The sequence below is a fragment of the Lontra canadensis genome, unplaced genomic scaffold, assembly GCF_010015895.1.
Source record: "Lontra canadensis isolate GAN:19392208 unplaced genomic scaffold, GSC_riverotter_1.0 scaffold23, whole genome shotgun sequence".
NCBI lineage: Eukaryota > Metazoa > Chordata > Mammalia > Carnivora > Mustelidae > Lontra > Lontra canadensis.
The window spans coordinates 14,216,662-14,244,624 of record NW_022631017.1 but is presented as its reverse complement, the minus strand read 5'-3'; the positions used below and the strand labels follow the sequence as shown (position 1 = coordinate 14,244,624).

Genomic DNA, 27,963 nt, shown 5'->3' with positions numbered 1-27,963 from the left:
AACCATACACTGAAAAAAATCTGAACATCATGATCACATGTGTTTTATTCCAGGGATATAAGGATGGTTCAATATCTGCAAATCAGAGTAATTACTACATTAATAAATGAAGGATAAAAATCACATGATCATCTCAATAGACACAGGGAAAGCATTTGACAAAATCCAGCATTCATTTATGATAACTCAATAAAATGAGTATAGATGGAACATGCCTCAACATAATAAAGGCCATATGTGACAAACCCACAGCTATCTTCTTACTTAAAAAGCTTTTTAAGACCAAGAATAAAACAAGAAAGCCCATTCTTGCCACTTTTATTCATTATAGTATTGGAAGTCCTAGCCACAGCAGTTGGATAAGAAAAAGAAATAAATGGCATCCAGATTGATAAAGAAAAAGTAAAACTATCACAATTTGCAGATGACATGATATTTTATACAGAAAACCCATCGTGTCAATAAGAGAAAAGATAAGAATCATATGATCATTTCAGTAGATGCTGGAAAAGCATCTGACAAAGTGTAACACTGATTCACAATAAAAGCTTCAACAAAGTTAGAGGGGATTTAACTCAACCTAATAAAGGCTGCCCATGGAAAAACCCATAGCTAATATCATCCAAAATGGGGAAAAACAGAGCCTTTCCCCTAAGGTCTGGAATAAGACAAAGATGTCTGTTCTCACCGCTTTTATTCAGCATAGTCCTGGAAGTCCTAGCCACAGCAGTCTGACAACAAAAAGAAATAAAAGACATCCAAATTGGGAAGAAAGAAGTAAAACTTTCACTATTTGCAGATGATATGATATGATATATATGATACTGTATAGAGAAAACCTGAATGACTCCACCAAAAAACTGCTAGAACCGATAAATGAATTCAGTGAAGTCATGGGATACAAAATTAATGTGCAGAAATCTGTTGCATTTCCATATACTAATCACAAAACAGCAGAAAGTGAAATTAAGAAAACAATCCCATTTAAAATTGCACCAAAAATAATAAGATATCTAGAAATAAACCAGACCAAAGAGGTGAAAGATCTGTACTCTGAAAACGTTAAAACACTGAGGAAAGAATTAAAGATGACACAAAGAAATGGAAAAACATTCCATGCTTATGGGTTGGAAGAACAAATATTGCTAAAATATCTATACCGCCCAAAGCAAAGTACACATTTCATGCAATCCCTATCAAAATACCAACAGCATTTTTCACAGAGCTAGAACAAACAATCCTAAAATTTGTCTGGAGCTACAAAAGACCCTGTAGCCAAAGCATTCTTTTTTTTTTTAGATTTTTTTATTATTTATTTATTTGACAGACCGAGATCACAAGTAGGCAGAGAAGCAGGCAGAGAGAGAGGGAAGCAGGCTCCCTGCTGAGCAGAGAGCCCGATGCGGGACTCGATCCCAGGACCCTGAGATCATGACCTGAGCCGAAGGCAGTGGCTTAACCCACTGAGCCACCCAGGTGCCCTAGCCAAAGCATTCTTAAAAAAGAAAAACAAAACTGGAGGCATCACAATTCCAGACTTCAAGTTATATTACAAAGCTGTGGTAATCAGAACATTTCACTGTTAGCACAAAAAAGACACACAGATGAATGGCACAGAATAGAAAATCCAGAAATAAATCCACAGTTATATGGTCAATTAATCTTTGAGAAAGCAGGAAAGAATATCCAATGGGAAAATGTCTCTGCAACAAGTGATGTTGGGAAAACTAGACCACTTCCTTACACCATACACAAAAATAAATTCAAAGTGAATTCAATACCTAAATGTGAGACCTGAAACCATAAAAATCCTAAAAGAGAGCACAAGCAGTAATTTCTCTGATATTGGCCATAGCAACTTTTTTCTAGATAGGTTCCTTTTAGGCAAGGATAAAAAAGCAAAAATAAACTCTTGAGTCTACATCAAAAAAGGAAGCTTCTGCACAATGAAGGAAATACTGAATAGGAGAAGATATCTGCAAATGACCTATCTGATATAAGGTTAGTATTCAAAATATATAAAGAACTTATATAAATCAACACCCAAGAAACCAAATAATCCAATTAAAATTGGGCAGGAAACATGCACAGGCATTTCTCCAGAGATGACACACAGATGTCCAACATACCCATGGAAAGATGTTCAACATCACTTATCACTAGGGAAATGCAAACCAAAACTAGAATGAGATATCCCCTAACACCTATCAGAATGGCTAAAATCAGTGACACAGGAAACAATAGGCGTTGGCAAGGATGTGGAGAAAAGCCTCTTGCAAACTGGTGCGGCCACTAGGGGAAACAGTATGGAGTTTTCTCAAGAAGTTAAAAATAGAACTACTCTGTGATCCAGCAGTTGCACTATGGTGTATTTACCCAAAGAATACAAAAACTAATTCAAAGGGATACAGTATGTATGGAGCCCTACATTTATAACAGCACTATTTAAAATAACCAAGATATGGAAGCAGCCTAAGTCTATCGATAGATGAATGGATAACGAAGCTGTGGAGTCTGAGTGATGGAATATTACTCGGCCATTAAAAAGAAGTGAAATCTGCCATTTGTGACAACGTGGATGGATCTAGGAGCTCTTAAGTGAAATAAGTTAGAGAAAGGCAAATACTGCATTATTTCACTTCTATGTAGAAAATTTTAAAAGCAAAACAAATGAACAAACAAAATCTAAACAGACTTATGAATACAGAGAACAAGCTGTGGTTGCCAGAGAGGTGGAGGTGGGAGGGATGGGCAAAAAAGGTGACAAGAATTAAGAGGTACAAACTTCTAGCTATAAAACAAGATATGGGGATGTAGTCAATAATATTGTAATAACTTTGTATGGTGACGGATGGTAACTAGACTTACCATGGTGATTATTTCCTAGTGTTCATCAGTGTTGAATCACTATGTTGTATAGCTGAACCTAATATTGTATGTCAACTCTTCTTCAGTATGGCCCATAAACACACAATAAGCCCTCGATGGTAAATAACCTATTCATTGATATCATTTGTGAATTAGAACACATAAGTTCTTGTGTCAGTACTTTTATTTTATATGTTCAGTCTCTTTGAAACCTGAATCCTGTTTCAAAAGAAATCAGAACCTGCAATTTTATTGTTATTAGGTAGCTAAGCTAACATCTATACTAAAAGCCCTTTATATTGCTGTATTTGAAGAGACCTATGCTTTTATTTTTCAGAAATAAAACACTTTAGAAACAGTGAGCATTAGTAGCCAAATATTAATTTATAAAACAGTATTTTAGAGTAATGGTTAAAGAAATATAACCCTATCTTTCTCAGAAACCCATCACGTTGCTGATTATGCTAAGAAAAACCCTTCCTGGCACAGTTTAGTCTCTAAACTTGAAATACCCTGAGCTCTGTTTTTTTCCCATTGACCACATACCTTCTCTTAGTCTCAGTGACATGCGGTATGTTTTCTCTGTTCAGTCTTGTAGAACTAATCACATGAGAGGTTTGTTTACTTTTCCAGTTACCTACTTTCACACCTTTGCTTCTGTTTGCAAATGCCTATAGAAAGGTGCTACAAAATATTTGATAAGGTTGCAGTTGCTAAAGCCATCGCCATCTCTTTCTGATCAAAAGGTCTTTTCTTATTAATGCCCCTCTCCTCTCCTCTTTTTCCTAACTTTGTGCACACAGAGAAATTATGCATTAATTTAGGTGGCTTACCCCCGTCAGGTAACTTCAGACAGTGACTTTATTTGAAAAGGACCTCAGGTAAAGGGCCCACCCATATCCCAATTCAGACATGCTATATTGAATTAAACTGATTTCATAAGACTTGTTCTACTGAAGTGGCCCTACTTATTTATTTTCTAAAGGCCATTTTCTTTTATCTAATTTTCCTGAAAATGAATTATGAATACCTTTTCTTAATAACTGAGTTTTAGTCTGATGGTTGCTGGGGTGGGGGGCGGGTAGGGTGGCTGGGTTATGAACATCGGGGAAGATACGTAGTGTGGTGAGTGCTGTGAATTGTGTAATACTGATGATTCACAGACCTGTACCCCTGAAACAAAACATTATATGTTAATTTAAAAAAATTTTTTTAATAACTGAGTTTTAATAATTTTTTTATTTTGTTTGCATTTCCTTCCTGAATAATTTGAGTATGTTTTTTCCTCTTTTAGGCTCTTGAAAATCATTTACAACAAAAACATTCTGCAGAGCTTCAGTCATTAAAAGATGCACACAGAGAGTCAATGGAGGGCTTCCGGGTAGAAATGGAACAGGAACTTCAGACTCTTCGGTTTGAATTAGAAGATGAAGGAAAGGCTATGCTTGGTATTTGGAAAGGATTATAATCTTGTCATATTTACTTGCATGTTCTACTTTAAAACTCAGTATGAAATCGCAGCTTTTTTTTTTTATTTTTGAAACACCAAAATGAATGTCTAAGTGTTTTGTATATTTGAAGTTACCAGATGAAGAGGTGAGTGTGGAGGAGTAGAATGGATAGAACAGAAACAGTGAGGGGAGGTCCCCTCAACTTTCCCCGTACTCTGGCTGTGTAAGCAACACTCACTGGTGCTTCTACCTACCCTTAGGGACTAAACGGAGTCAGGACATTCAGACCTTCCATTCTCTAGTGACGGAAAGGAGTAAATAGGCATGGAGCCACATGTCCTTAGACTTGATGGTCATATGGTATTCTCCACTTCGGGATTTTGTTTTTAGAAAAACACTCATGTTCAGGTCTGACTTTTTGACTAGGTATTTTTCAGATATTTCTTTAATGAGATTTTAATCTTTGAAGTAATCAAATCACTGCCCTTTTTATAAGGAGATCAGTTGAGATTTGAAGGAAAACTGTATATGTATTTAAAGAGTTGTTTTGGTGTTGTTCGAGAACTTTTTATTCCTACCATCTCATTTTCCTTTTGTTTGTTTTTTTCCCCCCTAATTCTCTTAAGAGTTTTTATTGTATATTGTCACATTTCAGTGGTGTACCCTTTCCAAGTAGGAATTGGGAATAAAAAAGACAAACTCTTGTGGATACTTTGGGCCCCAAAAGCAAAGTCATTTGACCCAGTTCATTGTCTCTACTGTTCCTGGGAGCCCTAGGCCAAGTCATCAGAGCTCTCTCCTTTTCCTCCTTTACAAGCCACTGGGATAGCTGGGGTGAAAATCATAGTGAGACTATTTATCAGACATTTGTGGGATAGTTTACTTTGAGATAGTCATAGATTATTATCAGCTTGTAAGAGATAATACAAAGAGATACTCTGAGCCCTTTATCCATTTTCCCGAAAACTATAGTTCTTATCACTACCAGAATATTGGCACTGACATTATCAAGGCATAGAGTACTTCCATTACCATGTTGATCCCTGTTGCCCATTTATAGCAACATCCACTTCCCTTCCCTCGCCACCTTTATTCCTGGTAACCATTAATTTGTTGTCCATTTCTGTAACTTTGTCATTTAAAAAATGTTATAAATGTAATAGCGTGTACCTTTTGGAGATCACTTTTTTTCACTCAGCATAATTCCCTAGAGATTGCTCCAGGTTGTTGTATGTAGCAGCAGTTTGTCCCTTTTTATTGCTGAAGGACAGTTGCTGTCCTTCACCCATTGACGGACATATGGTGTTTCCAGTTTTGTGTAAGTGTATATTTTCATTTCTCTGGGATAAATGCCCAGGAGTGGAGTTGCTGGGTGATATGATGATGTAGGCTTAGTTTTTTGGTTTTTTTGTTTTGTTTTGTTTTAAGAAACTGCCCGACTATTTTCCAGAATGGCTGTACCATTTTACAGTGAATGAATGACAGTTCATTCTAGGTTATTAGGTTCAGCAGTGAATGAATGATAGTTTTCTTCCACATCTTCACCAGCATTTGATGTCACTGTGTTGTATATTTTACTCTGCATTTCTCTAATGGCTAATGATGTTGAACATGTTTTCATGTGTTAATTTGCCATCTGTATATCTTTTCTAACTGGATTGTTTGTAAAAAAAAAAAAACTGTTGAGTTTTGAGAGTTCTTCATGTATTCTGGATACTTAGTCCTTTGTCAGGATCCTGCAGGTCTAATTTTGCCCCCATTATTCCATTGAAATTACCCTCCCTGAGGTCACCATTGAACTTCAAAATTCCACTGCACTCTCACTTTTCTGTTCCCTGCTCTTTAATCTCATGTGCTAGTCCTGTTTCCCACGCATCTGTTAAATATTGCTGTTTCCCAGGATTTCGTTCCTAGTGCTCTGGTCCGTTTTTCGGTTTCCAGGCTTTTCCTGGTTGCTTGGATTCACAACTATGGCTTTTAAGTACCATCTGTTTTGCTTGTGACTCCAAATACGTATTTAAGACCAAACTGCTTTCCTTGTGAATTAGATTTCTGTTTCTTACTGCATATTAGGAAGTTGGATATTCTAATTTTACATTTTTAAATATTAGCTTACCATCTCCCTCAGGTCCAAAATGTGTTGCCATTCGTATAGCTCCCATTTTAATTTAGAGTATTACTCTTTACCCAGTTGCCCAAGCCAGGAAAGTAGAAGATGCGTTTAACTTCTTTTCTTTTGCTTCCACATCCTGTTAGTTCCTTCACTTAGATATTCCCTATATCTGTTCTCTCTTCTTGAGTCCTTTTGTCATACGCAGTTCGTGGTCGTATCATTTTTCACCTGGGTTATTACCATAACCTTTTCATTGATCTTTTTCCTGCACTTCACCCTCCAGACTCTCATCTGGCTAATCTTTGTTAAGACTCAAATCTCACCATGGAACTTCCCAGCTTTAAATCTTTCAGTGACTCCCGTGTCCTACCTCAGTGCCTGTCAAGTTTTTCCACAGAAGTAGCCCTTAACACCAGCGAGACTGAACCTACATGGAGGTCTCAGGAAGAGCCTAACATGACTAGCTCCAAGCACAGCATTTCTTTGAAGTTGTCTCATGTTTTAGCTTTAAAATGTACAATTTGCCTTTTATTCATATCACTTTTGTATTAACGTGAAAGTAATGGCTTTCCCCAAAATCTTCAAGTACAAATCATGTTTCAGAAGATGATCATGTGTACTCTAAAATTCCCTCAAGTGTACTGCCACATATATCCCAGATTGAGAACCATAAACTTAAACATAAAGTCAACAGCATTTTTGCTAAAATTCTCTCAGACTGGGCTCCATTTTCTTTCTACTTGACCACGTGCTCTGTGGGCACCCAGCATACCAATCTTTTTACAGTTTACCTCATAGATTTGGTATTCTGCTTTTGCATATGTTATCCCTTCCTCATTAATGCTTTTCTCTTTCTCCACTTGGGAGAATCCTTACTCAAGTGATTTAGAGTGAGTTACTGTGATAGTTCCTTTGCAATAGCATTCCCAATTTCCTTCTCCTAGGACATCTGGATTCTTCTACCACTGTGCTTTCATTATTCATCTCTGCTATTCCACTTAATTCCCTGGCATGACGCCTTTCCCTCTAACCTGTGCAGTTATAAGAACAGGGTCATATTTTGTTCTCCCTTTGTGTAACACCTGGCATTCAATAAATGTGGATTGTATCAAATAATCTCAAATTCAAATAAAACTCATGACTTACAAATCAAAGCATTCACCAGCCAGTGTTTAACATCTTTCAGAACTATGTGGAAGAATTCTTGCCTGGGTGGGAAGGTGCTTCCTAAATGAACATATGTCATGGTACTGTTCAGTTCCAAAATGTTAGTATTCCAATAGTGAATGAGAAAAGTTAAAAAAAAAAAAAATTTGTCTCCTTTCACACCTTACTGGCAAATCAAAAACCTATATGAAACACCTTGATCCGTTTGAGCAGCTGAAAATTTTCTTATCTTTACCAAAACTAGATGACCTTTAAATTCATGATATTCTGTGATAGTCTAGGAGATCTAAACGGGCATACACAAGTGTCCTAATTTAAAAAACCAATATTCTGTGACTTTTACAATTTTTATGTGAAATATCAATAATATTTCTAAAATACATGGACAGTTTTTATTCCCCTTGTATTCCAGCTTCCTTACGCTCAGAATTAAACCATCAACATGCAGCTGCAATTGATTTGTTACGGCACAGTCATCATCAAGAATTGGCAGCTGCTAAAATGGAATTAGAGCGAAGCATAGACATCAGCAGAAGACAGGTAAAGGAGGACATTCTGTTATGTGATGATTCCTTAAATGTGAATAGATTTGAATGTTGACAGTTTTCTGAAAATTATTTTGTAATAACTAGTATTTTCACTACTTATTATTTATCATCTATATTGAAGAGTCTTATTTTTAAAGGGAAATAGGTAACTTGACTTTAGCATATTGGTCATAAAATTCATTTTATTTTATGAATTTTTAATCGAATATTTTGCGTTTTACTTGGATTTTAAGAAAGCAGACGAAATATAAATAATTTGAAGAGTGAAGACAGAACACTATGAAACAGCACTGTATATAGAACTTTCCAAGACAATAGACCTGTTCTATATCTATTCTATCCACTATGGTAGTCACTGGCCACGTGGTCATATGTCTAGTGTGACTTATGTGTCTGGTTTTGTTTAATTTTTAAATAATTTAAACTTGAATTTAAGTAGTCATACTGGATAGCATAACTATAGAGGTAGCAGGTGCTCAAGAAAAAAGATAACTGATATTTCCATATCACTCTAACACAGGTACTACTTATGCTTTTTAAACTTTACTCTCCGGCCAAGTATACTTCCTTCAGTTAGAGTTTATGATCTTAAATGTCTGGATGGATGGATGGATTTCTAGGCATAGTGCAATGAAGGCCCTCATTTGTTAGACCTAAAACTTTGACTTTGTTAGTCTTTAGCTCTGTTAAATGATCAGCTCAAATTTTCTCTTCATTGCTATGAAGTTTTAAATGAGTCACTTTATAACCATGGAGGGAAGTTTTATTTTCTCCTAACTAGGCCAACACTGGAATTGACAATGTAGATAGACATTGTAGAAAATGGTAACTTCTAGGAAAAAAACTTCTAGGAAAATGGTAACTTCTAGGAAAATGGAAGGGAGCTTATCTTTCAGACAAGGTAACTGCTACATCAACACTAAGCAGAAAGTCTGCTTCCTGAGCCATAGGATGTGTGTGTGTATGTGTCGGCCTAGCCTCCATGATGCAGGGCCTTTTTAAATGAAGGGACAATGGTGCCAGCATTTTATTGTAAGCCCATATAACTTGGTGAGTGTGTAGGGGCCCTGCATTCTAATCTCAGCTCTGTTGTTTATTATAAATCATCCTTAGACAGATATCTCTTGGGTATTCATTTCCTCATCTGTAAAGTGTGTGGGAGATGTGCTTTTATGGTCTTTTGGGCCTCTTGTCACCCTGATAATATCCATATAAACTGTATCTGTATAATCACTTCTTACAGATGGGAATAGAAGAGGTCTTTAGGTTTTATTTTAGCAGTTTGGTTTTAAAGCAGTGTCATTACATTTGGCATTCCAGTATGTCATTTTCTTTCCCTTAGATAAATGCAGAAAGCAAATATTAGGAAATTTTTAAGAATTATTTGTAGGGCTTCTGGCTTGCTCTGTCAGTAGGGCATGTGACTCTTAATCTGCATAGAGGTGACTTAAAAAAAAATTATTTGTACTTTGCAGAGTAAGGAACATATGTGTAGAATAACAGACCTACAAGAGGAATTAAGGCACAGAGAGCATCACATCTCAGACTTGGATAAGGAGGTGCAGCACCTTCATGAAAACATAAGTGCCCTAACCAAAGAACTGGAATTTAAGGGGAAAGAAATTCTCAGAATACGAAGTGAATCTAACCAACAGATAAGGTATGCCATTAATTACAATAGATAGAAGGAATATACAGCGTTATCTAAAAGACTGTTGTATAGTAGTTAGAAATACAAGCCTATTTTTACGACTAGACTGTCTTCTAGCAGATACTGAAGACCACTTCTTACTTTTTTTCTTGACTGCTATAATTTAGAACATAGATGAAGTGTTTGTATTTTGAACAATGTGTATGCATTCAGTAACTTTGGAAATTGTATTATTAACTAAACTCTTTATAAAATAGAATTTAAAAAGCATTAAAGGAGACAACTTTAACAAGCTAGAAGATTAGAGCAAAGTAAGTAACTTACTTTAGGCTGTTTCCATTAATTTTCTATATATTATACCTAAAACCATTTCAAATTTGGTAGAGTATAGAAAGTTTTGAAAGCTTGACCTCAGAATAACATATTCTTAACTAAAAATAAATTAAACAGGTTGCATGAACAAGATTTAAACAAGAGACTTGAAAAAGAGCTGGATGTCATGACAGCAGACCATCTCAGAGAGAAAAATATCATGCGGGCAGATTTTAATAAGACTAACGAGCTACTCAAGGAAATAAATGCAGCTTTACAAGTGTCGTAAGTCATATTGTATTAAAGAAAATTCATATGTGGGAAATAAACTGAGGAGATTGTGTCTAACCTCAGATTAGCTACTCTTTTAAATCTAATTGATACTTTAAAAAGAAAACTTAAGTACTGTATTACAGATGGTAATTGTAATGTGATATTTTCATTAATGAGGATAAGGCAGTTGAGTGGCTCTCAGCTGCCACGGCTGCAGTTCCACTAGGACAATCCTTGCCTAAAGCTTGTCCCTCAGAATCCTGAGCTGTCACACTACGCTGAAAACTCTAGAGATGTCCATTGTATAATGTTAAGGAAAAAGAGCATATTGAGGCCAATAGGAATATTATGATCCCATACATGCACTAATAATACATGTTTTATATACAAATAAACAAAGGAGCTTAAAAAACAAATACAAAATTTTAATGATAGTACTTGCCTCTAGGGAGTAGATTACACCGTATTAGAGGTGGGGAAGAGCAAAATCTTCCTTTGTATTTTTTTTCTCTATATAGATATTGTTGGAGTTCCTACAAACAAGCATTTAATTTTGATTTTAAAAATTAATGAAAATAAAACATCAGAAATAGTCAGTCATATATAGTAACTCCAATATTGTTAAAACCAAGATTTCTAATTATTGCTTAATGTTTTAAGGAAGTATTTAACAGCCCCTCTCTTTCCTACACACTTACAAACTGTTAACAACCACTGTGCAAATAGCATTCACTCCCATCTCTGAGGCCTGAACTCTAGTTCAACTTAAATGATCTCAGAATTAGTCTATTCTAAGCTGCTGCTGCAAATGATTTATTCACCTTTAGTCTCTCTTCTTCTAACCAGTTAAAAAAGCTGCATAAATATATATATATACTTCAGTAAAGTCAAAATAGTGACTAATCCCATTAACCTTAGTCTCCAAGTAAAACTTAAAACTCCTAGTGTCACTGTGCCTTATTCTCCCATGTCAGCCACACTGACCTCAGTTTCCTTCTGATTCTGTGTTTACAGTCTAGAATAATCTATGTCATTACTACCTGATTACCTAACCCCAATCTCAAACTCATCTTCTCACATTTTACCCATTTAACTAATTAAGCCTCATGGTAAATATTATTACATATATGTAGTATATATACCCACACTCACTTAAGCTGAAACAAAAAACAGACACCCCCTACCTTGCTCCCCTCACCTTGCTCCCCCAGCCCCAAGTGGTTGGCGTTTACTTCAGCAGCTCCTGAAGTGAGATACCCTCTCCTGGATACACACAGAATTTTCACATTAATAGGCACTCTAATGTTTCCTGAATGAATTTTTTTGAGGATTCCCTATAGCATGTACTACTTCATGATTTAACACTTGAAATGTTGAGGAGACTCATGAGATCATTTTCCCAGTCAAAGTGATTCTTTAGTGTTTGGTGTTTGGGAGGTAATTTTTTAAATACTTTTGAGCCACAGTAAGTGCTCATAATCTTGGGCATTTTGCAAAAATTAGTTAGAATAAACCCTACTGTTTACTTTCCCTTCTCTCGGCCTCATTGGACAGAGGCTGAAGTCCTGGCATCCCCCTCTTCACAGTCTGAAAAAACATGTTCACAAAAAGAATAACCTCTGTCTGTCCATGTGTCCTGTCTCCTTAGGAATGTTAATTTACAAAGATTAAAGGTTTGTTTCTACTTTATTCTGTTTTATGTGGTTTTACACATTATGAATTTTCAGTAGATAACAAATAACTTTTTTATATTGTGATTTTTTTCAATGATCAAAGAACTAGTATTACTCATGAGTCAAATACTTTATCTGCTTTTCTAGGTCTACCATTTGTTTTAGTATATGTGCTGCTGAAGCGAGCACTACCATTTGTTTTATGCTAGGTTAGATTAGGTCCATGCTAACCGACTGTATTTCTTTTTTCAACAGAAAACTACTACTATCATATAATTAGTCTTTAGCTTAGGTATTTATTCTTTTAGTTGAAGCCAAACATACATACCAATGTATTTGGACCAGCGCTGTCCAGTAGATTTTCTGTGGTAATGAAAATGTCCTATATTTGCTCTGTCCAGTACAATTGTTATTAGCCACACACAATGGCAGGTAAGCATTTGAATTGTGGTTAGTACAACCAAGGAATTGAATTTTTCATTTAATTTTAATTCAACTACAAATAGCCACATATGGCCTACTGGCTACCGTACTAGAAAGCACAGTTTTATACAACTGGATATTTCTGTTCCGTATCCCTAAATGAAGCCTGCTTGAATCTGCTGAATAGCTTAGATCAGGGGTGGTGAGCAAGAAGAGTGCATCCCAGCTTAAGGAGGTGGGGGGACAAGACTTGAATGTTCTCAGCCTGTTGCAAAGGACTAAGGGCACCTTACTGAAGTTCCTAACCAACCGCAGGCTGACTTTAAATCTTTGAAATTGGAAAACCCTGTGGATTTGTGGAAGTGGGCGGTAGTGGAAGGAGAAACGAACATGGGTCAGGCTGAATCCTGGAGTGAGGGGCCTCTGGGGCACCTGGAAGCTTCTTGCTTCTGTTCCCACCCCAAATCCCGTTTGGACATCAGGGAAGAGGGGACTAGAAATCTAAAGACCAGAAAGTATCATCTAAACATTGTAGAAATAGTAATGAGTTCTATAGCTCTTATGGAATGATTACTAAAAAACCTCTTTTCTAATGCCGGGTACTAAAGTCTTAGATTTTTGGATATTCTATAGAAATAGTTTTATTTTTGAGTGATACTGTAGTAAAAACCTTGTGTCTAATATGTCGCAGTTTTTGTTTTAGAAACAAATGAGAGAATGAACGGTTTTAAAGAACTTTAAGCTAAATCTAAACTTATATAGAACTTGGAATCATATTCGATCTTTTTTATGTAGAAAAGGGGGTTCAGAGATAATTATTGTCTAAGTTTACATTTTCTCACTGTACTGGAACAAAAGATAGTTTCTTCTTGGGGGAAACATCAAATTTTCTGTACAGGGCTGTTAGGTGCATCAGGAACCCCTAATTGAAAAGTAACACTCTACCATGCCAGAATGACTTACTCTTTAAAAGTTGTTTGCGTTCTTTTATCCATAATACCTTATTGTTCTTTGTTGTTGTTTGATTTTTAAATTACCATTCTGGTGTGTTCATAAACTTCGTGATGTAAGGAAAAAGTATTTCTATTGTCATGCATCAGAGTCCATGCCCATAAATTATGGGGAAAGAAAGGTGCAACATTAAATTTCTTCCGTTATATATTTCTTTTCTTAAATTCCAGGGAGGATGGTGTAATAGAGTTCATCCTTATACAATTAAGATTCTAAAATACCTCTGTGCCAATACTGTTGTTTGGCCTAGAATCTCAATTTACTGACTTTGTCAATTATTTAAAAAAAAAAAAAACATGGGAGAACTGCCACTTTGAAAACATTTTTATGCATTTCATACAACTTTTTTAGGTATTCATATTTTTGGTTTGTGTTGTTCACGAACCCTAGACATTGACCTATATATTGTTAGAGAAAAAAAAAAAAAAATCAGGGCATGCATGCCTGGGGAGAATCCAACAGTGACCTAAATAGACTTATATATGTTTTACTTGTGTTTTCTCTCTGTATTTCTTTAAATGGAAATCTATATTTTGAGTAAAAGACTAACTTGTATGTTTCCCTCAAAACAGTGTTTTCCAGGCTTTAATCTTTCAGAATTTGGTCATTTCTGACTATCTTTGATACTGTTTTCATATTTTTAATTGATTCATTGTAACTTAAAAATTTAACAGGAGGATTTGATTATTTCTTCAGTAAAACCATTATCACTACTGAAAAATTGTATCCATTTTCTAAACAGAAGCTAGGCCATAATTATAAATATGTAAATTATGTGACAATAAAACAGTGTTATTAGATTCTAGCTAGCTGTTGCTGCTGCAGGCCAGCCTGAGTCTTGTGAAATAGGGTGATAAGCATATGTTGTGAAGCCCATTTAAGATACAGAACCACACTAAGACACTTCCTTCTTGTGACCAAAAAGATTAAAGGAGAACAAAGTAAGATCATTCCCTGTAGCACCAGCTGTTAACACCTAGTCTTTGGGAAACCAGGCAGGTCTAGAGAGCTGCTGGGGGCAGCTGAAGAAAGGGACCAGGCTTTGACTTGAAATGGATCAGAGTAATACCACGTGTTCTATTAGAATTTTGAAAGACTTAGCAATTCTGGAAGTATATTTGCAATTTAAATCTAGATCATATTACTTGTTCTCTCCTTTAATGCTTTCCCATTTGTGTTTATATGAATTGTTTCTTCAATGTAATCAATTTTTTCCCTTTTAATATCAAGGTATCTTTTTAAAGGTTTTTTTGGTGATATTTAACTGATAACAATTTTGTAGGTAAATGAAAACACACACTAGAATTGAGGTGTATGTAGAACATATGTATGCAGAATGTATGTAGAACATACACCAGAGCAAAAAAGGTGGTTCAGGGATTTTAAGTGACTGTTTTAGACTCCCTTTACTTTAACTTCTCATTGTACTAGAACAAAAGAATAGAAATAATAGTTTTATTTGTTATTTTGTTTAATAATAGTTTTAAATAAGGCATTAAATTGAGCTTTTTAGCAACTCTTTACTTACTGCCAAGTATTTTTGTTCAGCTATAGGAAGGAGTTCAAAAATCTTCTTTTGCTTTTAACAGTAAAGTACCACAGTGACATCTTGTGGCAACTCTGGTATAAACCCAATGCCTTCTTCCTTGACCAGATCATTGTTTCTCAGGCTTCTTAAAATTTTGCCCGTAAAACGCCATATCATGATAAAATGCAAGGTCCCTCTGTGTGAGCCAGTGAAGCAGATTTTTCACTCAGCCTACATTATCACAAAAGAATAAAAGATAGTGAAACTAACCTTAAGCTGAATTGACAAAGTCATCTCTGACCCTGAGACATTGACTTCCTAACCCCACACCTCCTTTTACCCACATATCTTCCCGAACCCAAGAGATTAGAACTTTAGGTTGGGCCGAGTTAGTGGAGTTTTTTACTAAAATTCCTAAAATACAGAGATTCTTGTACCCCTCTAGAATTGGGAAGTGGGAGTAGATCACTGATTCCTAGATGATAGATTGTCTAGAAGTTACTCCGTGTGTATTGAATACATTTCTCTGTGTATCTTCATTCACCATGATTTTTATTGAGCTTACATTCTGTCCTTTTACTTTAAATGTTCTGCTCCCCCCGCCCAAACCCCTAGTTGAGCCAGCGGTTTCCATTTGCATCCTCTTCATTCTGCCCTGTCCGATATCGATATTTTTAGACTCTGCAGGGCCTGTGGTGCCTCTGCTCATAAAAGGTGGCCTCTATTCTAGAGGGGTTTTTTTTTGTTGTTTTTTTTTTTTTGAACCTTCGTTATTCTAGAGTCTTCAACAGCATTCAGGCCTATTGCCGTCTCATCTCATTCGGGGCAGAAGCAGCCTAGAAAATAATTATCTGATGAATCTTTTTTACAGTGTTTATGTATTAGCTAATCATACAGAATTTTTAAATTGTGTTTCCCGTAAACCAGGAAAGAATGATGTCGTGTATGTGTCCTTTGTTTCCCTTTCCTCTGTATCTTTTCTTGTCCCTTTTCTATGTTACCAAGCCTTATGTCATCACACAGGAGTGTATTTTGGTAAGTTCTCCTGATGGTGAAACCACAATTCCAGCATCATACCTATGTTTAGAGCTTAGTATTATTCAGTATATCATTTCTTCTACAGAGCTTACCTCACCTCATCCTGACATACTGTGGAATGACTTACAATGGGTGAATTCTTCTGAAAGTAATCTGTAAAGTCTTTAATAACATCATCTACCCCCTTAGAGCCTTTAATAACACTACAGCTATTTGAGACAATCATGTTATGTTGAATAAAAATTTTTTTTAAAGATATTTTTTTATTTGACAGATCACAAGTAGGCAGAGAGGCAGGCAGAGAGAGGAGGAGGAGGCAGGCTCCCTGCTGAGCAGAGAGCCCAATGTGAGGCTCGATCCCAGGACCCTGAGATCATGACCTGAGCCGAAGGCAGAGGCTTTAACCACTGAGCCACCCAGGCGCCCCTTATGTTGAAAAATTTTAAGGAAAAAAGTTTGCTTTTAAATTTTGTATGTGTTCAATTGGAATAATTTGAATAATGTAGATATTATAGAAGAATGTGTCTGAATCCTGTCAATGAACTAAAAGGTTTCTTGTTTCAGACTAGAAGAAATGGAAGAAAAATATCTAATGAGAGAATCAAAACCAGAAGATATACAGATGATTACAGAATTAAAAGCCATGCTTACAGAAAGAGACCAAGTCATAAAGAAACTAATTGTAAGATTTGGGGGTGGGAGGGATGTCAATCAACAGTCTATTGGCTAAGTATTAAGTAATGCTAAATGAAAATTGAAAGTATAAGATATGTGCATTGTGATTAAAAGTTTATTAAAAATGTTCATGAATAAGGATAAGAAATATAAAGTAATTTTAAATTTGGTATTAAGTAAGAGGATTGTGCCTCTTTTCAGTATTTTTTGAAAAGTCCTTAGTACTTATTTTATGTTTAATAATGTCATTGGCAACATACAGTTAATATGTTATTGAAGGTGTGTATTGTTCATGTAGAATTAGAATTGGATAGGAAGGAACACATGCATACATTAGCCTGCACTGTGTACTTCAGCTAGTCTTATTATTTTACCCTGATCCAAGGAGATACTCCATGGGGAAAGTGATCCGTTTTCTTAGGGTTCTAAGAGAAGCTACAGGCTCTCTCTTGAGAGTCTTTTTTTTAAAGATTTTATTTATTTATTTATTTGACAGAGAGAGACACACAGAGAGGGAACACAAGTAAGAAGAGTGGGTGAGGGAGAAACAGGCTCTCTGCTGAGCAGGGAGCCTGTGGGGCTCAATCCCAGGGTCCTGGGATCATGACCTGAGCCAAAAGCAGATGCTTAACGACTGAGCCACCCAGCGCCCCTCTCTTGAGAATCTTGGTCCAATGAGGTGTTAGGGTCTCTGAGCAGTCCATTAGGGAAGGAAATACAGTTTTAACAATAAATAAACTGACTTCATTATTCTTCAAGAATGAGAAATACAGTCTATGGCCATACCACCCTGAACGCACCTAATCTCGTCTGATCTCGGAAGCTAAGCAGGGTCGGGCCTGGTTAGTACTTGGATGGAAGAATAAGAAATACGCAAATGTCTTAATAACTCATAAAACATTTTAGAGTTTTCTAAAATTATATATCCTGATCAATACTTAAAATAATTTTTACAGTCACTAAAAAAAAATTTTTTTTTCAGGGTAAAACTAAAAATAGAATGCTAATCACTCTATTGGTTCATTGATCCTTCAACTGAAAACTATGGATGTTAGCATGCAAAGAGAGCCTAGAAGCATTTATTTCTGAAGTCTTTTCTTTAACTTCTCTTTTTTGGCATTTAGGAAAGTCATCCTGTTGGCTGGGACTATTAAGTTCCTGCTAAAAGCAGCCAGTTTTCAGTTGGGGTTCCTTATGGAACCCAGGAGCAGACATTGGCAGGATTTTCCAGGCATTGTGAACATGAGCACAGTCCTCATAGATTCCTCTGATTGCCTTCTATTCCACACATGAAGTTAGCACAGGGATTAAATGTAATTTATTTCATCTATGCTAGAAATAGCTTTTCCAGTTCTTAGTGAACGGATGTTAAAGATATAGTTGTATTTTATCCTCACAACAGGATAGGTATTAGACTTCAAAGAATAAAGCAAACACAAAGCAACGTAGCTAGTTGGTGACAGATTAGAAATCCGGGTAAGGGTTGTTCTACACTCTTCCTACTACACACCAATTCTGCGGACTCTGAAGCACATGGGCTGAGATTGGTGCAAATGACAGTGGTAACTAAGAAGGGTATGAAGTATCTGGTTCTACTAGAGCACAGTCGAGCATTTCACACTCATGTGTTTACTTCTTACAGTCTGTTCAGTTGACACATGTTGGTGGTGAAGTAAAAGGCAAAGGATTTAACTGTATGTAGGTCACTTTTTCTCTGGTCAGTGATTAGAACTGCTGTAGTACAGTCAACCCTTGAACAGTGCAGGGGTTATGGGGCACCAACTCCCTGCATAGTTGAAAATCCACATATAACTTAACTGCCTGAAAACTGGATTACTAATAAACTACTGTTGACCGGAAGCCTTACTGATAACAAAGTCAATTAACACCTAATTTTTATATTATATGTATTATATACCATATTCTGACAGTAAAGTAAGCTGGAGAGAAGAATGTTACTAAAAAAAACATTAGACAAAATAACATTTATAGTACTTCATTCATCCAAAAAAAAAAAAAAAAGAAACAAAAGAAAATCAGCATGTAAGTGGACCCATACAGAACAAAACTTTGTTGTTCAAAAGTCAACACTGAGGTCTCTGAGAGGAGATTAGGCAAGATCAAATGTATTTCCCGTACTGAAGAATAATGATAATCAGTGTCACCTTTATAGAAACAATGAAACCATATACACAACTCCATGAGTGTAAGTTAAGCTGCTCAGACTGCATAGTCAGCCCTTTGGAACAGAGAATAGGGCCAAATAAAATATTTAGATCCAGTCCTGGAGAAAAAAGTTATTGATGGGTAGAGAAGAACCCCAAAGCATACGGTTTTGAAAAGTTTTGAAAACCTTCCCACCAGCAGTCATTAAGTCACTAGCAGTCAAATCTAGAAATCTTTGATGAACGAGGTATATAAATCCTCACTCAGGTTTTATAGTAAATTCTGAATGAAATGGCATTTAAACAGTGTTAAATTTTCAATAGAAAATGTCTAAGTGGTGTTTATAATTCTTTTGCTTAGGAGGATAATAAGTTTTATCAGCTGGAATTAGTCAATCGAGAAACTAACTTCAACAAAGTGTTTAACTCAAGCCCTACTGTTGGTGTTATTAATCCATTGACTAAGGTATGTGCTATAAACACTATAAAACAGGGATGTAGTTTAAAACTTGTTTAAAATTTTTAATATTCAGAGCAGCATAGGATAAACCTTCCAAATCTTAAATTTAGTATTTAGGATTAAAATCTATGAATTTTTTATGTATACATTTTCACAGAATGAGATTAATATTTTTTGTTGAGAATTCATACTCCTTAAGACATTATTGTAAAACCTTGGTTTCTGTCATTTGGTTTTTCACATCTCCAAAGAAAACTAACATCATTTTCTTGGTGTTCACTATCCTTTATGAGGTCCTGAAAGGTACTCTAGCCCTGTATACCTAACAGCACTCCCTAATTTAAGGCTTAGGCCTGCCATGTTAATCAGCCTTGTTGCCTAGCAGTCTTTGGAGAAGTGCTTTACTTCTCTCAGTCTTAGTACCTTTCTTGACACTTAAAATTGAAAATGGTCTATTCTGAGACTTTGTTACTCTCTCAGGACAGATAAAAGAGCATTATAGGCAAGTGAAATGGACATGGCTAAGTCTTACACATCTTTGTACCAAGCTTCCTATGGTATTGTAGGTATTCAGTTGCAAATTTCATCACATTTTCTGTAAGTGGCCACAAATAACTGAATAAAGCAAATAATGAATTAATTATGTATATTGGCTTTAAAGGGATTACATATCTTTTGGCAGAAATCAGTAGTACAAATAAAGTACTAATGCTAAAGCTATTTTGGGATTCAGATTTAATTTGCCCCTTATGCCTAATTTCTATTGAGCCCTTAGCCAGAAATTTTTACTTTCAGTGCTCATAAAAACTTATCTGTTAAGAACATGGACTCTATCTTCCCTTCACAAATTAAACTGCTCCAAATTTTAAGCTTAAGCCTTTAACATAGAATGACTTAAATGTTTTATGAAACAGAACGACTGAAGTAGGGATGCCTATAGCTGATTCTACAGAGCTTAAAATACTACCTGGCATATGGAAGGCTCTCATAATTGGTGAATGAATTAATATAGTTAGTTTTTAAGTTCATATTTTAGGGTGAAATATGTTTTTAATTACAAAGCAAGATTACAAGACTTGATGAAACAAATAATAAGATGAAAACATTTTCTTTTTTTTATAAGATTTTATTTATTTGACAGCAAAAGAGAGAACACAAGCAGAGGGAGTGCAAGAGGGAGAAGGCTTCCCGCCAAGCAGGGAGCCAGGTGCAGGGCTGGATCCAGGGACCCTGGGACCCTCGATCCCGGGACCCTCATGACCCAAGCCAAAGGCAGATTCTTAACAACTGAGCCACCCAGGTGCCCCAATAAAATGAAAATGTTTCTAATACATTTTTTGGAATTAAATTTTTAGCTACAAAACCATTCCTGTAGAACTTTACCAATAAGACTTTTGATTCCTTCAAATAGAAACTTACAGTAGGTTTATTTACACCCTCTGGTGACTAGAATAAGAAAATGCAAAAGATACATCTGTTCAATTCTGAGAGACTTCAGCTTTAATAATTGTGATTCTAGAAGACATTATTCTTCCCTTGTTTTTTCAGTTATGCAAAGTAGACCTTTTATCAGAGACTCTGTGATTCACAGAATATGACGTAGAGAAAGAGGGCAATGTCTAGATAGTAAGATCATTACTTTGTAAATAAAGGAAAAAGGCCAATTAGGCTATTGTTTTTTTTTAAACACAAATCATTTTGCAGAAGAATATTTCATAAATTTAATTAGCACAAATTTAACTTGTAAAAGATGGTATTAAAAATATCTTGCAAATGTAAAATTTTACTGTGTACAGCAAGATAATGCTCATTGATTCTAGAGGTACGAATAAAATAGACTTAATGGTTTGCAAGCTGATGGGTTTTGATAATCTGATTGTATTTCTTTTGCTGTTAATTTTAAAGACCCAACTAAGAAATTTAATAAATGGATCACTTTTGTTTTATAACATTTAAGTGTTTTTAAAAGATTATGATCCAATTATTGATACCACCAATTGGGAAAAGAGACCTATTTGTGCAGATTTAATTTTCTCTCTTCAAAAAGATGGTGCAGCAAATTTGAAACCAGTTTCTTGAGTCAGCTTTAGGTCTTAAATAGGAATGTGGTTTATGTTTCAAACTACTTCGCCAAGCATTTTTCCATTCCCCTTTTTTTTTTCAGGCAAAGAGTGCCTCCCTTTGACAGAAGGCTAAAGTTCACCGACCTCCCTTTTAAAACTGTTTAACTTTATAACCTTCTTCTCCTAATTTTAGCCTAAATCTGTTTAACCTCATGGTATCTGCAAGACCTGCTCCTTTCCCCTTTCCTCTAAGTAGTCTTTTCCCTTTGACAGTCTTTCCATCTCTTCCCCTCCCCATGAACACCATTCTGTGTTTCTTTCTCATTCTTTCTTGCCCAGCAGCATGTCTGTCCTAAGGATTCCATGTAGATAAAGAACACCTCCAAGGATCCCCAGACCACACTTTGGGTAACACTGGTTCATTTTAACATCCAATTTAACATAAAGTTTCCAAAATCTACCCATGCCAAATTATATCTTCTACTATTCCTATTTTCTCATTTGTCCTTATGCAGGGACTATCCTCACATGTATTATTTTTAATGCAGCAAAAGAAGAAGAATGATAAGTCACCAACAAACAGGTTTGTGAGTGTTCCCAATCTAAGTGCTCTGGAATCTGGTGGAGTGGGCAATGGACATCCTAACCGCCTGGATCCCATTCCTAATTCTCCAGTCCACGATATTGAGTTCAACAGCAGCAAACCACTTCCACAGCCAGTGCCACCTAAAGAGCCCAAGACATTTTTGAGGTGAGCCCCGTCTCACCAGTGATTTTTTCTTTTCTTTTTTAACTTGAAAAATTTACCTTCTTACATTGCAGAAATTCGCTACTTTAAGACCAGCCTAGGAAAAGAAGTATCACTGTGAAAGATTTTCAAAATTCATTTATCATTTCTCTAGAGAACTCCTTTTTGGCTCTGAAGACTTTTTTCTAATTTCTTGTTGATTTTTCTATATGTTGAAAGAGGTGCTAATGTAATTTGTATGCTTAGAATTTTGATATTTATTGATACCTGCTTCATTTTGATATTGTAGCAAATTTTTCACTAATAATCCATCTTTATTACAGAACTTAAAATTTTTTTTTGTTTTTCTTATATATTTTTTTCACTTTCTTGTTCACCAGGCTTATTTACGAAAATATATGTTTACTGCCAAAATAAAAAAATATGTAAGCTCTGGGAATTTAACAATAGATATAAGCAAAAAATAAATTTAGAAAAAAATTTTTACAAGTGATATTCCAATTTGAAGTTAACCTCAGACTTAATTAAATGTATTAACAAGGAGAATTTAAATGAAACCCAATTGTTAATCCATTAAATAATGTCAAAGTATTGTTGTTTTAGGTTTGCCTTACTGTTACTGAGTCTGTGCTGCTGTAAATTTTTTTAATTTATTCCTACTAAGTCTCAGCAGTGTCACTAGTAATAATCTTACAGGTAGACACAATCTTTTTCTAGGGTAAGTGATGATATAGTTAATGACTATTTTAAATAGAAAAAAGTAGCAATAAAAATAGTCACATACACTTTTGAATGTGCCTCCTGCTAAATATTTTGTGTTGCTTATTTTCCCTTGTGCATGGGTATGTTCAGGTATCAGTAAGATGCATGTGCATGAGCTCAAGGAACTTGACCACTGGAGTTTCCATTACACATTGTTGCGTGCCTTGTAATTTCCCCCAAAGACGGTAGGGATTCTTTTATTTTCTCAACTAGCCCAAAGAATCTTTAGTTAGAATTAAGTATAAATGATATAATTTGGAGATGGAGGGGAAATGGGCTTCTTAAGGTCCTCCTTTCGCCCTAGACTGTTTATGGCATTATGAAAGTTTAATATAAATATACATGTAGTAAAAATACTATGCCATGGCTTAGTTAGTTACATTTGAGGACACATCTGTAAAAAATCAAATGCTTGTGTCAGATTCTGAAATTTTAATTAAATAAAAAGGTGCTGAAAAAGAGGAATGTTACCTTGTTCTTATTTCTGATAGTTCCTCCTGAAATTTTTTATTCAAAGTTTTTCTCAGCTGATTTTTGTCTTTTTGTAATTTTTTGTAATTGTTTTGATGTGGCTCCTCCTTAACTGACTTCATCTGAGCTGCTGATGCACTCTCATGCTCTCATGGAGTGGAGAAACCGATCTAGTGTAGAGGGATCTACAGAACACATCTAACACAGGGAACCAATTGTGGTCATCTACGCTGATGTTTTTTGTGCTTTTTCTTTCGTTTTGCAAAACAGCTTAATGCTGGGTTACATGTCTCTCTTTTTTTATGAATTCAGTCCTCCTCAGAGTGAAGCTTCCCCGGTGGCTTCTCCAGATCCCCAGCGCCAGGAGTGGTTTGCCCGGTACTTCACATTCTGAAAGAATTGTGTTGGCAACAGCTAGCTCTGTATGGACAGTTACTAAGAGCATGACCTTATACAGACCATTACGTGTACAGGCTTTCCTATGTCAAACACTGTGAATGAGAAGTATTTGTCTTTCCAATTTGAAAATACACTATTTCCTGTGATATTTATTGGAATCAGTCTACTATGTGTGTAATTATAAGTTATTTTTGAGATGGAAGAGTCTTTAACCTTTGTAATTACTGCATAATAAATTTTGTTAGAACAAACAGTGCTTTTCATTTTTTTCTAGTAAGCTTGTTAGACTTTTTAAATATTTTTAAATTCTAGATAAGACTTACTAAAAAGGTGTTTTCTAAAAAAGTTTTACTGCATAATAAAATATTATTTGACTTTTGTAATCATAACAAAATCAGGATAAATACAGGATAAATATTCTAATTTGTTCCATTATCATGTATAACTATAACTATAAGCTCTGTCCTCTAAATTTATAAGTCTATAATGAAAACACTTGTGGAAATTATAAACTTTCAGCTATAAAAATACTGTTGACTTATTTATAGTGTATTTTGTTATTCTGATAGCTGAGGGTCTAGGACTTCTAATATAGTTAGTATCTATGATTAATATGATTTATGGCCAAAAGTTATTTGGTAAAGAGACAGGTCTGTCTTAATTTGTCTTAAAAGTTAGTGGGTGATGGGTTTTAAGGAGGGCATTTGATGTAATGAGCACAGGGTATTATATGCAACTGATGAATCACTAAACTCTGCCCCTGGAACTAATACACTATATGTTAATTAAATCTAAATTAAAATTAGAAAAAAAGTTTGTTATTGATATATCAACTACTATTAAACAGCTAGTGCCAAATTTAGTTGACCATGCAGTGTAGATTTTAGAAGAATTTGGGTGAACAAGATGAATACAAACACCTGATCTATGAATAATTGTAACAATAAAGACCAGGTTTTTTAGTGGTTATTATGTGTCACTATGCTGAGGGGCATTAGAAAAACCATTGTATATGAGTTTGCACAGTCGGCATATTCTTTTAAGTTATGCTGGGGAAAAAAAAGTATATAAAATACTTGCTGTGAATTTTTTCTTCAACTGAGACTGAATTTTCTTTCTTTTTTAAGATTTTTAATTTTATTTGACGGAGAGAGAGAGAGAGAGAGAGATCACAAGTAGGCAGAGAGCAGGCAGAGGGGGAGGGGGAAGCAGGCTCCCTGCAAAGCAGACAGCCTGATGTGGGGCTCCATCCCAGGACCCTGAGATCAGGACCTGAGCCGAAGGCAGAGGCTTAACCCACTGAGCCACCCAGGCGCCCCAAAACTGAATTTTCTAAGTGGTTAATTCTTATTTCAGAAAACAAATCTAGTTATTAGCACATATTCTCATCCCTGATTTTTATTTTACCTAATAATTTGGAGATTATTTACCAAGGATTTGATGATTAGTACTCATGCAGGTGAATGACTTGACACAGACATACAGAGATGATGAACACCTGTCCTCAATAGCTAACCACATACTTGCTGAAATAGCCAAGGACCAAACTTTTTCAATATCAGAGCAATATCAGAAGGGACACAAGATTTATGAAGTGTACAGCAAGAAAAGAGAGAAGGAAGTGATTAATTCTACCTAGGTGGTGTCAGGGAAAGCTTGACATGGAAATGGTACCCAATTATAATTTTGAAGTATGGGTAGGAATTAACCAGACGAGGGACAGAGCTGTTTGAGCCACAAACTGGAACAAGTATCAAGATAGAAGAGGTGAGCTACATCCAGAGAATTAAGGGCAATCCTATGGGATCAATGTGTAGGCAAGAGAATATGGCCTAAGACAGCAACAATTCCTAGAGCACCTAGTCTTTTATTAGAATTTAATATTTCTAACAGATTAACAACTCAAATGAAGAGTACAAATGTACAAGTAGTAAAGGTTAAAACCTATGCTCCATTATTCTACAAAGGGCCTGAGATGCTTAGTAAGGAATTCAGCTTGATCCTGAAGAATTTTGAGCAAGTAATAGCATGATTAGATTTAAAATTTTTAAATCACCATACTGGCTGAAAAAAAAAAAAAGACCTACTTATATGCTGCCTATAAGAGACTCACTTTAGACCTAAAGACACATATAGACATTGAAAATGAAAGGATGGAAAAAAGATATTCCATGCAAGTGGAAGAAACATAAAACAGACCAGAGTAGCAATACATATATCAGGCAATAGACTTTAAAACAAAGACTGTAACAGGAGATAAAAAAGGATATTCCCTAACAATACTCCAACGAAACATAGAATAACTATAAATAACTATGCACCCAATGTTGGAGCCTTTAAATCATAAAGCAAATATTAACAGACATAAAGGGAGAAACTGACAGTAACACAATCAATTAGAGAGGAATTTAACACCCCACTTATATCAGTGAATACAGAGATCAGGCAGAAAATCAATAAGGAAACCATGCCTTTGAATGACACATTAAACAAGATGGACTTAACAGATACATACAGAATATTACATCCAAAAATATCAGAATACACATTCTTTTCAAGTGTGTATGGAACATTCTCAGGATAGACCACATGTTAGGCCATAAATCACATAAATTTTAAGATTAAAATCATATGATGTACCTTTTCTGGCCACAACAGTATGGAACTAGGAATCAATCACAAGAAAGCAAAAACCCACAAACACATGAATGTTAAATAACATGTTACTGAACAACCAATAGATCAGCAAAGAAACCCAAAGAGGAAATTAAAAAAATACATAGAGACAAGATAAAATTGTCCAAAATCTTTGGGATGCAGACAAAAGCAGTTCTAAGAGGGAAATTTAGACCCATACAGGCTTAAATGAAAAAAATAATTCAAACAATCTAAACTTATACCTAAAGAAACTAAAAAAAGAAGAAGAAAAAAGCCCAAGGTTAGTAGAAAGAAAGAAAACCATACACAAATAAATGAAATAGATACACATACTCTCACATACCCACAACAGAAAAGATCAATGAAACCAAAAACTAGTTCTTTGAAAAAAAAAAAAATGGTAAACCTTCAGCCAGATTCTTCAAGAAAAAAAGAGAACCCAAATAAATCCAATAAGGAAAAAAGAAAAGAAGAACTGGCACTACAGAAATACAAAGAATTGTAAGCAAATAATGTAAAAAAATTCTATGGCAACAAATTAGACAATCTGGAAGAAATGTATTCCTAGAAACATATAATGTTTCTAAACTGAGCCAGGAATAAATAATAAATCTGAACAGACCAATTACTACTAACAAAATTGACTCAGTAACCAAAAAATTCCCAGCAGAAGTCCAAGATCAGACAGCTTCACAGGTGAATTCTACCACACATTTAAAAGCACAGTTAACACCCATTCTTCTCAAACTACTACAAAAAAACTAGAAAGAAAAGCTTCCAAATACATTGTACAAGGCCAGCATTACCCTGATACCAAAACTAGACAAAGACACTGAAAAAAAAAAAAAAACTACAGGCCAATATCCCTGATGAACATAGATGTAAAAATCCTCAACAAAATTTGAGCAAACCAAATTCAACAATACATTTGTAAAAAAAAAAAAAAAAATCATATACCATGATTAAGTAGGATTTATTCCAGGAATGCAAAAGTAGTTCAACATTAGCAAATTAATCAATGTGATACACTGCATTAATAATGCAAAGGATAAAGTTTCTATCATCTCAATAGATGAAGGGAAAGCATATGACAAATTACAACATCCATTCATGACAATCCCTCAACAAAGAAGGTTTAGAGGGGAACATACCTCAAATGAATAAATACCACATATGAAAAACCCACGGCTAACATCATATTCTTCAGTGGACAAGGATGTCCACTTTTGCCACATTGATAAACTCTTGGAAGTCATAGCCACAACAATCAAAGTAATAAAAGGCATACAAATTGATAAAATTCACTCTTTGCACATGACATATGCTATATATAGAAAATTCTAAAGACCCCCCAAAAAAGTTAGAATAATTGAATTCAACAAATTTGCAGGATAGAAAATACAAAGAAGTCTGTTATGTTTCTATACCCTTATAAATAGCAGAAACAGAATTTTTTAAAATCCCATTTACAGTAGCAACATAAAGAATAAAATAGGGGCTTTATCA

At 35.2% G+C, this 27,963-nt stretch overlaps 1 protein-coding gene across 10 annotated transcripts in view; it reads left to right on the top strand.

Moving 5' to 3' along the window:
* The window catches only part of FAM184A (family with sequence similarity 184 member A), a 118,242-nt gene extending 94,279 nt beyond the window's left edge, over positions 1-23,963 (top strand). For 2 of the 10 annotated variants that reach the window (XM_032862410.1, XM_032862411.1), the window contains 8 exons: positions 4,163-4,316; positions 8,012-8,139; positions 9,623-9,807; positions 10,249-10,395; positions 16,621-16,738; positions 19,258-19,362; positions 21,968-22,170; positions 23,713-23,963. In XM_032862410.1, the coding sequence (XP_032718301.1) occupies positions 4,163-4,316; positions 8,012-8,139; positions 9,623-9,807; positions 10,249-10,395; positions 16,621-16,738; positions 19,258-19,362; positions 21,968-22,170; positions 23,713-23,794 (1,122 nt within the window). In that variant the 3' untranslated portion in view covers positions 23,795-23,963. Of the gene's footprint in view, positions 1-4,162; positions 4,317-8,011; positions 8,140-9,622; positions 9,808-10,248; positions 10,396-16,620; positions 16,739-19,257; positions 19,363-21,967; positions 22,171-23,019; positions 23,454-23,712 lie in introns of those variants that run through there. The other 8 variants (XM_032862414.1, XM_032862416.1, XR_004383238.1 and 5 more) reach the window with 7 other exon arrangements.
* The last annotated feature ends 4,000 nt before the right edge of the window (positions 23,964-27,963 follow it).